Source organism: Trachymyrmex cornetzi, unplaced genomic scaffold (genome assembly GCF_001594075.2).
Source record: "Trachymyrmex cornetzi isolate Tcor2-1 unplaced genomic scaffold, Tcor1.1 scaffold262, whole genome shotgun sequence".
Lineage (NCBI taxonomy): Eukaryota > Metazoa > Arthropoda > Insecta > Hymenoptera > Formicidae > Trachymyrmex > Trachymyrmex cornetzi.
This window is the reverse complement of record NW_017297292.1, coordinates 279,684-293,955: the sequence shown is the minus strand read 5'-3', so window position 1 is coordinate 293,955 and position 14,272 is coordinate 279,684. Positions and strand designations below refer to the sequence as shown.

General features: G+C 28.2%; 2 protein-coding genes across 2 annotated transcripts in view; both read left to right on the top strand.

The window, feature by feature from the left end:
• The window catches only part of LOC108761755 (major royal jelly protein 1), a 10,465-nt gene extending 2,034 nt beyond the window's left edge, over nt 1-8,431 (top strand). Inside the window, exons 4-10 of the mRNA XM_018508467.1 lie at nt 108-276; nt 551-780; nt 931-1,141; nt 5,979-6,040; nt 7,312-7,519; nt 7,785-8,014; nt 8,165-8,431. Of these exons, the coding sequence (XP_018363969.1) occupies nt 108-276; nt 551-780; nt 931-1,141; nt 5,979-6,040; nt 7,312-7,519; nt 7,785-8,014; nt 8,165-8,431 (1,377 nt within the window). The remainder of the gene's footprint in view (nt 1-107; nt 277-550; nt 781-930; nt 1,142-5,978; nt 6,041-7,311; nt 7,520-7,784; nt 8,015-8,164) is intronic.
• A 2,929-nt stretch (nt 8,432-11,360) lies between these two features.
• On the top strand, nt 11,361-13,971 carry LOC108761797 (major royal jelly protein 3). The gene is made up of 6 exons (XM_018508522.1): nt 11,361-11,618; nt 12,274-12,440; nt 12,529-12,741; nt 12,821-12,989; nt 13,250-13,488; nt 13,635-13,971. Exons 1-6 carry the CDS (start codon nt 11,426-11,428, stop codon nt 13,911-13,913), a joined length of 1,260 nt encoding a protein of 419 aa, XP_018364024.1. The 5' UTR covers nt 11,361-11,425; the 3' UTR covers nt 13,914-13,971.
• Nucleotides 13,972-14,272: the final 301 nt, after the last annotated feature.

Here is a 14,272-nt window from a genome sequence, read left to right as displayed (position 1 = left end):
GAGAGAGAGAGAGAGAGAGAGAGAGAGAGACAGGTACAACTATATATTAATAATAATAATAATATGAGATATTACATCAACATACTAATGCAAATATGTATACACAGGTGTATATGGCTGACGTAATAGGTTCTGGTTTAGTGATATACAATAAATACTCAGGCTTCTGCAGAATTGAATCTGATTTCATGAAATCAACTCATCCCAATTTTACCATAGAAAACGAGAGTTTTTATTTGGAAGATGGTATTCTTGGTTTAACAATAATTCGTGAAAGCAAGTACTCAAATTTTTAAAACAAATTATTTTCTTTTTAAAGTTTATTATTTAAATTTATTACATCACATGAGTAAATGTTATGGAACTTAAGTCCAGTTTTGACAGTATTTACATCAAAATACTTACAATTACTTATTTTTTAATGTTAATAATTATGCATATTCACGCCTTATATCGAACAAAAATGTAAAGATAGAAAGCTTTTCTGTAAATAATCGATAGCATTTGCTAATCTTTGTCATTATTAATATGTCCGTTGTAAATGTTTCAGATTTGTTTTATGCTCCTTTAGCGGGGAATAGGATATTCAAGATGAATAAGCATACTCTAAGAAAATGTCCAAAACGAAGCGAGGCTAATAGGTTAACTCAAGTGGCGGGTACATTATCTGGTCAAACAGGACCGATAGCATCCCAGAATAACGTAATATTTTTTAGCAATATCCCGAAAACGGCCATTCTTTGTGCGGATACTACTAAAAAATTCGATCCTTCCAACAGTGTAAGAGCTATTTAAATATAATTATTTTTTGTATATTACTTCGTAATAAATTATTGTAAATACTGTACTCGTATACTATTAACATGATTACGTCTAATGATAACAACTATATTGATACAATTTTAATTATTATAAAATGAAATTTTTTAGGTGATTATTGCACAAAATTCCAAAAAATTGCAATTTCCGGGTGGACTAAAAGTTATAAGAGATAAAGAAAAAAAAGTTAGAAAGTATAAGGAAGGAAAAGTACTAATTGCAACAAATAGGCTTCAACGTATCTTTAATAACAATTTAAACCTGAACGAGACAAACTTCCGCATTCTCGAGTTCGATATCATGAAAATAAAAGAGACAAAATGTTTTGATTCCAATTAACACGGCCATAAACCTGGACGTAATATCTTGTTCTCTTAGAATTTGTGTATATGACATCATATTTTCACTGAAAAAAATAAAATGATCTCAAAAGAACTTTTATTTAAAACGTATACATGTAAAATATATAAAAAAAAAGAATAATATATAATTAGTTATGCACACTATCAAAATTAATACATTGTTAATAATGGAATAATTGCATAAAGCAATATCTTTATTCAAATAAGCTACTGTCCTCTTATTTAACAATTATAAAACAAAAAGAAAGAAAAGTATTAATTGTATAAGAAATAGGGTATTTTTCATTCTTGAAGTTCCATTGATAAAATAACATCCTACTCATTATGCATCTATAACATTGAAAGAAATGATCAATCGTAAGAAAATGACTAATTCTAGTCAAGTATTCTCCCTATATTTGACTGTGCTTGGTCCAATTAAGACTCCACGATCATCTACAAATTCTATGTAAACGATCTAAAGTCTATCCAAAAGATAGGTTAGATTCTATATAGTTTGTTTCTGTTACTAATAGTTGGTTGGTATAGCAGACTAGCAGCAATCACAACAACATAATTTGTTGTCGCATATTTACCGATCACCGGTTAAAGGTACTGGCTTGCTAAATTAACAAAATCCTTTCTCTCAGTAAAAAAAGTAAAATATAATAATATAATTGAATTAAATGTAATACGAAATACGTTTGAATTTTCTGAATAATTGAGATAAGACATATTTAGATAGAATTAACAAAATCGCAATTTGCATTAATTTTTTACATAAATAATAAAAAATAATAAAAAATAAACAAATATTGAACAGTTTAATGGTACTACCTTTACCTGACAATAATTTACGTTCACTATGTATTTCTTATATAACAAACATGATATCCTCCAAGGACTCATTGATAAGATAATATATTGTGCATTAGATATACAGTGAATGCAAAAAGTATCCGTACAAAGATATTTTTTATAAAAAAAAAACTTATTTGTAGAAAATTAACATTAATTAGCATTAGCAATTTTATACAATAAATACATTCTGTTGTAACACAAACGAACGAGCTCCGCGTGTATTCCTGATTTTTTAGAAGCTAAATTTCTCGATTATACGAATACTTTTTGACCGTCCAAACAATACAATTTTTTATTTTTGTTTATTTTTCAGATGATATATTTCTAATAATAAATGCACATTTTCTTGGTACATATAACTTTGAGAAACATACTGTTTTATTCTTTATGAATAAATTGTTAATTATCTAGCAAGAAATAATCGTCAACTTGTCGTCAAATTGATATCGAAATCATCATATCAATTCGACATCAGTTTGATGAATCATTTCTAGCTGGATAATACTGTTTTAAAATAAGATTTTTTTAAATATTTTCTCTGTACAAATACTTTTTACACTTACTGTACATACAATTATTGTTATCAATAATGCTAGCTCACATGACTTTGAACATTGCAATTTTTAACTATCAATTAACGTATTGTATAACAGGGTTGCCACAAATTTTTCATCCCAAAATTGCCTGAAATTTCCCTGATTTCCAGACAAATTTTTCTGATTTTGCCTGACTTTCAATAATACATATATTGAAATTTTTTTTGAATTTTCATCCTGATTTGAAAATCGTTAAATATTTTGTTGATAGAGCAATTTAACATAATAGTGTAAATTACTATTAATGTTGCTGATAATGCATTTAATTGTTAAGTTAGTAGTACTTTTTGTCTTTACCTTTTATATATGAATGCAATACTTTTTATCTTCCTCTCTTTCCCTTTGCTGATGTACTTCTTTTTTATCGAAACTAAATCCTGTTTATTAAAACTTCAATCTGTTACTAAAGGTTAGTTGAAAGAAAAATCACAATAATATGAAATTAACATTTATTTTATTCACTTGTTCATAAGTAACGTAGAGAACTTTTTTAGATATAAACAAAAGAACAGCAACTTAAAAATTTCGAAGTTCTTAGGCTATGTGTTCCGATATACACTGCCAGTACTGAAAATCTATAGTGTACGTAACGTGCACTATAGAATTTTAGTACTTGCAGTGCATAACGGAACACACACACAGCCTCAATAAAAACATTTTAAATCTCTACTAAGTTTACGTTACCTTTTTACATAAAAACTAAAATTTCAAATTCTTAAAGAAAACTTGAACTCTGCAAATTAACATAAAAAATTGCACAAGGCATTTAATGGAATATTAATGATGTCAATGATGTTATTTCTTCATGAAGAACGCTTAGTTCATTAGTTTTCTCTGTCAACAGTTTTGCCTTCTTAGTCTTCAATTCTGAAATTTTTTAAAACAAGGACCTTTTTTGAGCAAATTTTGCATTTTCTTGTTCTTTCTCAGAGCGCTGCTTTTCCAATGCTTTACCATACATATCCTTCGCATTTCGGTAAGATAAAATCATCTTTTTATCTATTATAAGTTTAGTAAGACCACCAGCAGCCTTAAGGCTATCATAAACTTGTCTTTGAGATATTAGAGAGACCTAGGTAGTTGATTTTCAACAATTCCTTGTTTATTGAAAATTCTCTTTCCACAAATGCTTGACGATAACTCAAAATAAGGATCTTTTTCACAAAGACATAAAAATTCTGAAAATTATTTTGCCCTTCAAGCAAGTTTCTTCAGAAATGATCAATTCTTTGATTTTCCTTAACGAACTGCTTGCATAAATCAATTACTTCTTTCTTATAGCAAAGAACTTTAAATTCTTTCTCAATTTTATCATAGGTCTGACTAGTAAACCAATTTCTTGCGGAAAACAATTGTAGAGGTTTAGAAAGCCTATCAAGTCAGTAGTAGCGCAAACCGTGAGAGCACATGAGGACGCGTAACTAAAATTCTATGGCTGTGATGTACACATATTTTAAACTTACAGCCATTTCATTTTACCAGAAAATTTTGCTAAATTCCTGACTTTTTCCTGACTTCCCTGACTTGTGATAATCTGTGTATACAGAACTACTAAAAATATTATAAATTCTACTAAAAATATTATAAATAAGTACTGCTAACTAGTAGATGTAGGGGAGCTCACCAACACTGGATAACTTTTAGTTTATATATGTTAGTTTGTGTTTGCTCTGAGAGGAAGGCTCAAAAGTGAGCCGAACCATGTAGGCGCGTTTAGCGAATAAAGAAGTTTCACGCTCCATAGGTGTATTATTTGCGCAACGACTTCTGCGCCTGACTCTTAGTTCCCTTATTCTTTCCAATTCTTTGATAATAAATTGATATACAAATAAGTGAAAAAATTACAGTTTTAATTTAATTACTTAAATTATATTATTTTTATTTACTTATTTTTCAACATTATTAGTTATGCATATTTATACTCTATAACTTACAAAAATGTAAAAAGCATGGAAAGCTTTTCTATAAATAATGATGGCATTCACTGATCTCTAATGATTGTTAATATCTTTGTTGCAAATGTTATATAAAGTTATTCTACGCTTCATGCCCCTCCTTTTGCGGAGTGCAAGATATTTAAGATATATACATAATATACGAGAATATCAAAACTAAATAATAGCAAGGCTAACAGATTAACTGCAGGTAGATATATTATCTAGCAAAAGGGATCCGACAGCATTTAAAGATAATGTGATATTTTTTAGCAACGTCCCAGAAACATTCATTCTGCTACAGAAAGATAAATAGTTCAATGATACTATCTTTATGTCACAATATATTTTTATATTCACTGTATTTCTTATATAACAAATTATCTTCCGTTACTCAAAAATTCATTGATAGGTAACAATATAAATTGTATTTCTGCGTATTTCTGTGTAACAAATACGTTAGTCTCTATTCCTCACGGACTTATTAACAGATAATGTATTGCGTATTATATACATTTAAAACCATTATTATTATCGGTAAGGCTCACATAAATTTAAACATTATCATTTTTTACACTATCGATTGTTATATTATATATAATGAAAGTTCTTGGAAAAATATCTTTTATAAACATCTATGTATACGAATTCACAGTAGTTTCTATATAACCCTGCAGTGAATATTGTCGAACGTTGCACAAACTTATTATTGCCGCATTCAATTTTGTGATATATATCTATATTGCTGACATTCAATCATTTTATTACATATATTAGTGACTGACGTATAGAGTGAAAATGACGCATCCATTACTAATTGTATTACTTGTAACGATCGCAAATAAAAGCTTCGGTGCTGAACTGAAAGATCGATATGAATGGAAATATATTGATTATGTGTGGAATAATTTGCAAAAGCAGGAAGTGATAAAATCTGACAATTATGACCCTATTAAGAATATTTTATTTGACGTAGACGAAGCACCAGGTAGACTTATCAAAGAAATAATAATTTTAATAAAAAAGATAACGGTAACGAAAAATAAACAACTTCATATATGAAAGCTTAATTAATATAATATTTCATGTTGTCGATGCCAAAGACATAGAGAATGGACTGCGCGATCCGTATCTAAGTAGTGTATCAAATGTAGTCGATAATAATGAGAGAGAGGGACCGTGGGAGACGGCCAATCTCCGTCTCATTCTTTCTCCCATTATACCATTGAATGGAAAGAGATAGAAATGGCCGTCTGCCACGGTCCCTCTCTCTCATCCCTATCGACCATTTTGACACATGGTCGCGCAGTCCATTCTCTATGGCTTTGGTCGATGCAATATAAATTGTTTCTACAATACAATTATGATATCTTTGCAATAAAAACATATTTTGAATGTACAAGATCTTTGCAATTAATTTCTTGTAGATGGTAGAGTATTCGGTACTATACTAAGTTACTATACAAGAGTACCAGCTAGTGTAGCAACAGTAAGTAATGAAAGAGGACCGGGAGGTCCACTTTTGTCTCCGTATCCAAATTGGTCATGGTATAATGACACTATTGATTGCAATAACAATATTATAAATGTATTACAAATATATGTAAGTATTATACATATAATTATAGTAAAAAATAATTTATATTATTATGCATTGTGCATATCTACATATTTTCGCGTTAGATCAAATGTAATCATCTTTTCGTTGTGGACTTTGGAAGAAAGGATGGACTTGAAGGAGATAGAGTTTGTCCTTCGAAACTATTAATCTTTAATTTAGAAAATGATATGCTCGTTGATCGTGTTACCATTCCATCTAACATTGCTGATAATAAAAATGGTAAAGGAATGCTTGCGAAACCACTTGCTTATGTTCGAGATTGCAGACGCATAGATAATGCAATCGTTAGTATTTTTTCAGATTTTATGCGTTTATAACAGTACATGTTCTGTAATAGTGCAAATACAGGGTGTCCCATTTTAATTTATCCAAGCAAATATCTCAAAAATATCTTGAAATATGAAAGATACGGAAAAATACTTCAGATAAGAGTATAATAAAGTAGGATTTTAAGGAAGACGTATTTTGATCACGTTGTTTCATTTCTTTTTTAGATGGAGGCGCCGAAAAGATACGAATGTGTCTTCATTTTTTTAAATAGATTTATATGATTTTTTTTAACATAATATGATTCTCCAAATTATTTTATATTTAAAAAATTATTTTGCCTGTACATTTTTTTAAAAACAACTATATATCTTTTTTACCCAACTGATTCTAAGTCATTACTTTATTCATAAAAATGCTAAAGTACAATTATCGAAAAATTAATAGTTTACTTGATATCTCATGACAATATGTGCCAGCATGTAGTACGAAATATTTCATAATCTATTGGTTTTTTGTCTAATACTTTTATACATAATAATTCAAAGTCATTATGCAAAAAATCATGTAATTTTATTAAATAAATTTATTAAATTATTTATTAAATAAAGGGAGGTGCCCTTTATATGTCTTGGCAACCCCACTTAAAAAAGATCCGAACAAAATACGTCCTCTAAAAACAATTCCACTTTTATTTGAAAAATTTTTCCGTGTCACCCATTTTTAGAGGTAGTTATCTAAATAAATTACAATAGATCACCCTGTATATATTGTTTAATTAATACATAATATCTTGCGATGAAGAGAGAGAGAGAGAGAGAGAGAGAGAGAGAGAGACAACTATATATTATTAATAATAATAATAATATAAGATATTACATCAACATACTAATACAAATATGTATACACAGGTGTATATCTCTGACATACAAGGTTTTGGTTTAGTCATATATAATAAGTACGCAGGCTTCTGCAGAATTGAATCTGATTTCATGAAACCAACTCATCCCAATTTTACAATAGAAAACGAGAGTTTTTATAGGGAAGATGGTATTGCTGGTTTAACAATCATTCGTGAAAGCAAGTACTCAAGTTTATAAAACAAATTATTTTCTTTATTATTTAAGTTTATTACATTACATGAGTAAATGTTACGGAACTTAAGTCCAGTTTTGACAATATTCACATCAAAATACTTCCATTTAATTATTTTTCAATATTAATAATTATCCATAATCACGCCTTATAACGAACAAAAATGTAAGGATAGAAAGCTTTTCTGTAAATAATCGAAAGCATTCGCTAACCTTTTTAATTATTAATGTGTTTGTTGTAAATATTTCAGATTTGTTTTATGCTCCTTTAGCGGGGGATAGGATATTCAAGATGAATATGCATTCTCTAAAAAAATGTCCAAAACGAAGCGAGGCTAATAGGTTAACTCAAGTGGCGGGTACATTATCTGGTCAACCAGGACTGATAGCATCCAAGGATAATGTAATATTTTTTAGCAACATCCCGAAAACGGCCATTCTTTGTGCGGACACTACTAAGAAATTCGATCCTTCCAACAGTGTAAGAGCTATTTAAATATAATTATTTTCTGTATATTACTTCGTAATAAATTATTGTAAATACTGTACTCGTATACTATTAACATGATTACGTCTAATGATAACAACTATATTGATACAATTTTAATTATTATAAAATGAAATTTTTTAGGTGATTATTGCACAAAATTCCAAAAAATTGCAATTTCCGGGTGGACTAAAAGTTATAAGAGATAAAGAAAGGAAAGATAGAAAATATAAGGAAGGAAAATTACTAATCGCAACAAACAGGCTTCAGCGTATCTTTAATAACAATTCAAACCCGAACGAGGTAAACTTCCGCATTCTCGAGTTGGATATCATGAAAATAAAAGAGACAAAATGTTTTGATTCCAATTACCACGACCATAAAACTGAACATAATACCTTGTTCTCTTAGAATTTGTGTATGACATATTTTCACTAGAAAAAATAAAATGATGTCAAAAGAACTTTTATTTAAAATGCGTACAAGTAAAATATTTAAAAAAATGAGTAATATACAATTAGTTATGCATACTATCAAAATTAATAGATTGTTCATAATCAAATAATTGTATAAAGCAATATTTTTATTCAAACAAGCTACTGTCCTCTTATATAACAATTATAAAACAAAAAGAAAAAAATATTAATTGTATAAGAAATATGGTATTCTTCATTCTTAAAATTCCATTGATAAAATAACATCCTACTCATTATGCATCTATAACAAAGTAAAATATAATAATATAACTGAATTAAATGTTACGAAATACATTTGAATTTTCTAAATAATTGTGATAAGACATAATGTATAGATAGAATTAAAATTTAAATAGAATTTAAAATTTAGATAGAATTAACAAAATCGCAACTTGCACTTATTTTTAACATAAATAATAAAAAATTATAAACAAAAATTGAACAGTTTAATAGTACTACATTTACCTGACAATATTTTACGTTCACTATGTATTTCTTATATAACAAACATGACATCCTCCATACTCCAAGGACTCATTGATAAGATAACATATTGTGCATTAGATATACAGTGAATGCAAAAAGTATTCGTACAAAGACATTTTTTATAAAAAAAAACTTATTTGTAGAAAATTAATATTAATTAGCATTAGCAATTTTATACAATAAATACATTCTGTTGTAACACAAACGAACGAGCTCCGCGTGTATTCCTGATTTTTTAGAAGCTAAATTTCTCGATTATACGAATACTTTTTGACCGTCCAAACAATACAATTTTTTATTTTCGCTTATTTTTAAGATGATATATTTCTAATAATGAATGCACATTTTCTTGGTACATATAACTTTGAGAAACATATTATTTTATTCTTTATGAATAAATTATTAATTATCCAGCAAGAAATAACCGTCAATTAAACGTCAACTTGGCGTCAAATTGATGTCGAAATCATCATATCGATTCGACATCAATTTGATGAATCATTTCTCGCTGGATAATACTTTTTTAAAATATTATTTTTTTAAATATTTTCTCTGTACAAATACTTTTTGCACTCACTATACATACAATTATTATTATCAATAATGCTAGCTCACATGACTTTAAACATTGCAATTTTTAACTATCAATTAACGTATTGTATAAAGAACTACTAAAAATTTTATAAATAAGTACTGCTATATTCTATATTATAAACTTACAGCTTTTATATAAATCCGCCATGAATATTATCTAACGTTGCACAAACTGTTATTACTACATTCCCTCTTGCAATATACTCTTGTGATAAAATCTATCGCTGAAACTCAGTCATATTATTACAAATACCTGTGACCATCATAGTAATGAATGCTATACCATGTTTTACTGAAAATAACGTATCTATTACTTATTGTATTAATTCTAACAATCATAAATATAAGTTTTGGTGTTGAACTGGAAGATCTGTAAACGAATGGAAGTATCTATCTTCATTATGTGGAAAAATTCGACGCAAGAGCTGAAAACGCAATAGAATCTGACAATTATAATATAACACGCTAGCACGTACATTTCATACAACGTAGACAGGACGCCAAGTAGGCTGATGCTAATCAAAGAAATAATTTTATATATGAAGATGTTTTTATTTCATAAAAATACGCACATAACATTTTACCACTTACAATACTTAATTCGGAATGCAATTATTGTATTAATTACATAATAATTTAATATACAAATAAGTAAAAGAATTTCGGTACAGCTTTTATTTAATTACTTGAATTATATTACTTTTATTTACTTATTTTTCAATATTATTAGTTATGCATATTTATACTCTATAACTTACAAAAATGTATAAAGCATGGAAAGCTTTTCTATAAATAATGATGATATTCGCTGATTTCTAATGATTGTTAATATCTTTGTTGCAAATGTTTTTTAAAGTTATTCTATGCTCCACCCCCTCCTTTTGCGGGGTGCGAGATATTTAAGATATATACATAATATACGAGAATATCAAAACTAAATAATAGCAAGGCTAATAGATTAACTGCAGGTAAATATATTATCTAAAGGGGTCCGACAGCATTTAAAGATATAGGTATAATGTGTGATACTTTTTTAGCAACGTCCCAGAAACATTCATTCTGCTACAGAAAGATAAATAGTTTAATGATGCCGTCTTTATGTCACAATATATTTTGATATTCAATGTATTTCTTGTATAACAAATTATCCTCCGTTACTCAAAAATTCATTGATATAGGTAACGATAAAAATTGCAATATGTGACTGGATTGAAAGTTGGAAATACTTCGGGAAATCTACTAATCGCATCAAACAGACTTCAGGTTGTGCTTAACGATACATTAGATCCAAACGAGATAAATTTCTGCTTTCTCCGATTGAATAGGAATCGAATACGAAACGAGACAAATTGTTTGCTTCAGCTATATATAATGACCACGGTCGTAAACCCGCTCACCATTAACTTTGGCATATATATAAAAAATAAAAAATATAACTAGTGTGCACAATTTCAGAATTAATATTATATATATTATACGGTTATAAAACAAAAAACAAAGAAAATAAAATATAATTATATAAAAAATAGTTTTTATTTCTGAAAATCCCATTGATAAAAAACATTTTGCATATATGCACCTGTACAAAGTGTCATGAATAACATGAATGAAACGACTTTAAGCGAGGTCGCATTGTTTACTGCTTGTGATAGTGAGAATTTCCTGTAAAGTATTTTCATATGTATTAAGTTGTAAACTTTCCGTAAATATCAACTAACATCGTGCGACCTACCATTAATAGATTTGTATTTGCGAAATACGTATCTATTGATAGAGCTTAGTTATGCTATTTTTATTCTGTTTATAATAGCCATATGTTTATAGTAGCTATAATAATTATTCGCTAAAAATGAAGCAACCTTTATTTGTCATATCAATTCTGACAACCGTAATTGTAAGCTTTGGTGTTAATCTAAAAGGTGTGTACGATTGGAAATACGTTGATTTTCTTTGGGAAAGTGGAAAAGAAAGGGAGGATGCGATAAATTCTGGCAACTATAATCCTAATTCATGCGTTTTATACGACGTAGACAAGGCTCAAGGTAGGCTAATACTATTCAAAGTAAGCTAACTAAATTTGATGTAATTTTACATCAAATATAATTATATTTCTTTTTTATAGAAACATAAATACCTTTTCTAGTAAACGTAATTTATAAACATAGTATTTAATATAAACGTCATGATCAACGTTATATTCAACATATTGATAAAAAAATTAATGAAATAATAAGAATAGTACCGTTGTAATATAAAAGTATAAGTTTTATTACAAGAAAGAAGGACTCTTAATTTGAAAACAATAACGAGAAAATAAAGGATACATAAGAGTCAAATATAATAAAGTATATTAAAACATGAAAATCCAGCCGTTTGTGAGTGATTTCCGTTTCTCAGCAAAGCATCTCACATGGCCATCATTACTTTATGTATAATTTTTTTCTATCTTTTCGACTGCTTTCATCTAATGTAATATCTCTTGTATGTATATCTGAAGAAGGTTCAATCGTGAGACCGAAACATGTCATATTTTAATCAACTATATAATATTATATTATTCACATTTTCTTTTGATTTTTCATGTTTTAATATACTTTATTATATTTGACTCTATGTGCCCTTTATTCTCTCGTTATTGTTTATAAAAATATGATATATTTACAATAAAACATACTGAATAGCATGCAATTTTTGTAGATGGTAGAATATTCGTTACTTCGGTAAGACAACAGGGAGTACCAGCTAGTCTGATGACCGTATCTGACGAAACAGGACCGGGAGGTCCACTTTTGAATCCATATCCAAGTTGGTCATGGTACAATGAGAATGATTGCAATGGCATTATAAGTGTATATCGAGTGTCTGTGAGCATTAATATTTTTTAAAGCGGCATATAACTATTATAAATATAATTAATATTATTATATATTATGCATCTACATTTTGCATTAGATCAAATGCAATCGCATCTTCGTTCTGGATTGTGGTAAAGTCGGAGAAGACGCTGTTTGTCCTCCGCAACTATTGATCTTTGATTTAAAAAATAATATGCTCGTTAAACGTATTCGCATTCCACCTCACATTGCTAACAACAAAAATGGCACTGGATTACTCGTAACACCACTTGCTTATGTTCGAGATTGCAAATATATAAATGATGCGACCGTTAGTACAATGTGACTTAATTCGAAATGCAATTATTATATTAATTATATAATAGATTAATATAGAAATACGTTCACAGGTATTTATGGCTGATGTAGAAGGTTACGGTTTGGCTATTTACAACGAAAATTTTGGCTTCTGCAGAATCGAATCTAATTACATGAAACCGACTGATGCCAATTTTACGATAGAAAATCAAAGTTTTTATTTGGAAGACGGTATTCTCGGCTTAACAATCATTTATAAACGTAAGTACTTATTTTTGACACAAAAAAAATTATTTCGATTGTTATATAAAATCATTACGCCCGTATATGACATCTAAAAAATTTAAATCCATCTTTAAGTTGATATTTGAGTCGTATCATTTCCATTTGTTTTTACTTTCTTATCTATACTTATACATATTTACGCTTAACTAAAGTAAGAAAATAAAAACTTTGCCAGTAAATAATTTCATACTGTTAAGCCTTTGCGATTATTAATATTTCCATTGCAAATGTTTTAGAGTTGTACTATGCTCCCTTAGCGGGAAAGGAAATATATAAAATGGATCTGTGTAATTTTCATCAAGAATGTTTAGATCTAAGCCAAAGTGAAATTGATAAACTAACTCAACTAGCGGGTACGTTATCTGGCCAAACAGGACCGATAGCATCCGAGCAATGCGCAATATTTTTTAGCAATATTCCGGAAACATCCATTTTATGCCAAGATACTGGAAAAGAATTTCATTCTACCAACACAGTAAGATATTTAAACGCATTTTCTTTCCATGTATTATTTGGTAACAAATTATTTCGAATATTTATATTCTACTAACATTATTTCGTTTCTTGAAAGCAATTATTAGTACAATTTTAATTCTTGTAAAATCAAATATTAATTTTTAGGAGGTCATTGCGCAAAATTCTGACTTATTGCAATTTGCAAGTGGAATGAAAGTTGTAAATCATGGAAAAAGTCTGATAGTTTTAACAAACAGAATTCAGCGAGTTATTACTAATACATTAAATCTAAATGAAACAAACTTCCGCATTCTCGCCATGAATATAGAAGCAATACGGGACGAGACAAATTGTTTTGCTTCATGCAGCGAAGATCATAGTAGACCTTGGCATGGTAGACCTTGGTACGATGATAGATTTTGGTACTACTTTACTAAACGTTGATAAATATGATAAACGTGATGAGAAAATATGATAAACTTAATAAAACTGAAACATATAATAAATATGATAAACATAAAAAAATATTTCTAAAGAAATGTTTCTTAAAAAGAAAATATAAAAAACATGTTCCAAGAACATAAGAACAAATTCTAATCTATATACAATGAATAACAATCCAAAGAAGTTTGTAAATATATTTTAATATAATACGGACACGCCAACAATTTTTACACTTTACTTTGATTATATAAAATTACTTATATAAATTAAAAAGGACTATAAATTGTTTAATATACTGCGATAATTTCATATCGTTTATAACAATTAATATATTTAGGATCATTTTTTTTGTACTTTTT

What these genes read in the sequence shown, in the direction of transcription:
- LOC108761797 (XM_018508522.1), top strand. Translation starts at nt 11,426, where the DNA reads ATGAAGCAACCTTTATTTGTCATATCAATTCTGACAACCGTAATTGTA. An exon ending in CTTAACAATCATTTATAAAC is followed by an intron (nt 12,990 to 13,249) that starts GTAAGTACTTAT and finishes CAAATGTTTTAG; the next exon opens with AGTTGTACTATGCTCCCTTA. An exon ending in AATTTCATTCTACCAACACA is followed by an intron (nt 13,489 to 13,634) that starts GTAAGATATTTA and finishes ATTAATTTTTAG; the next exon opens with GAGGTCATTGCGCAAAATTC.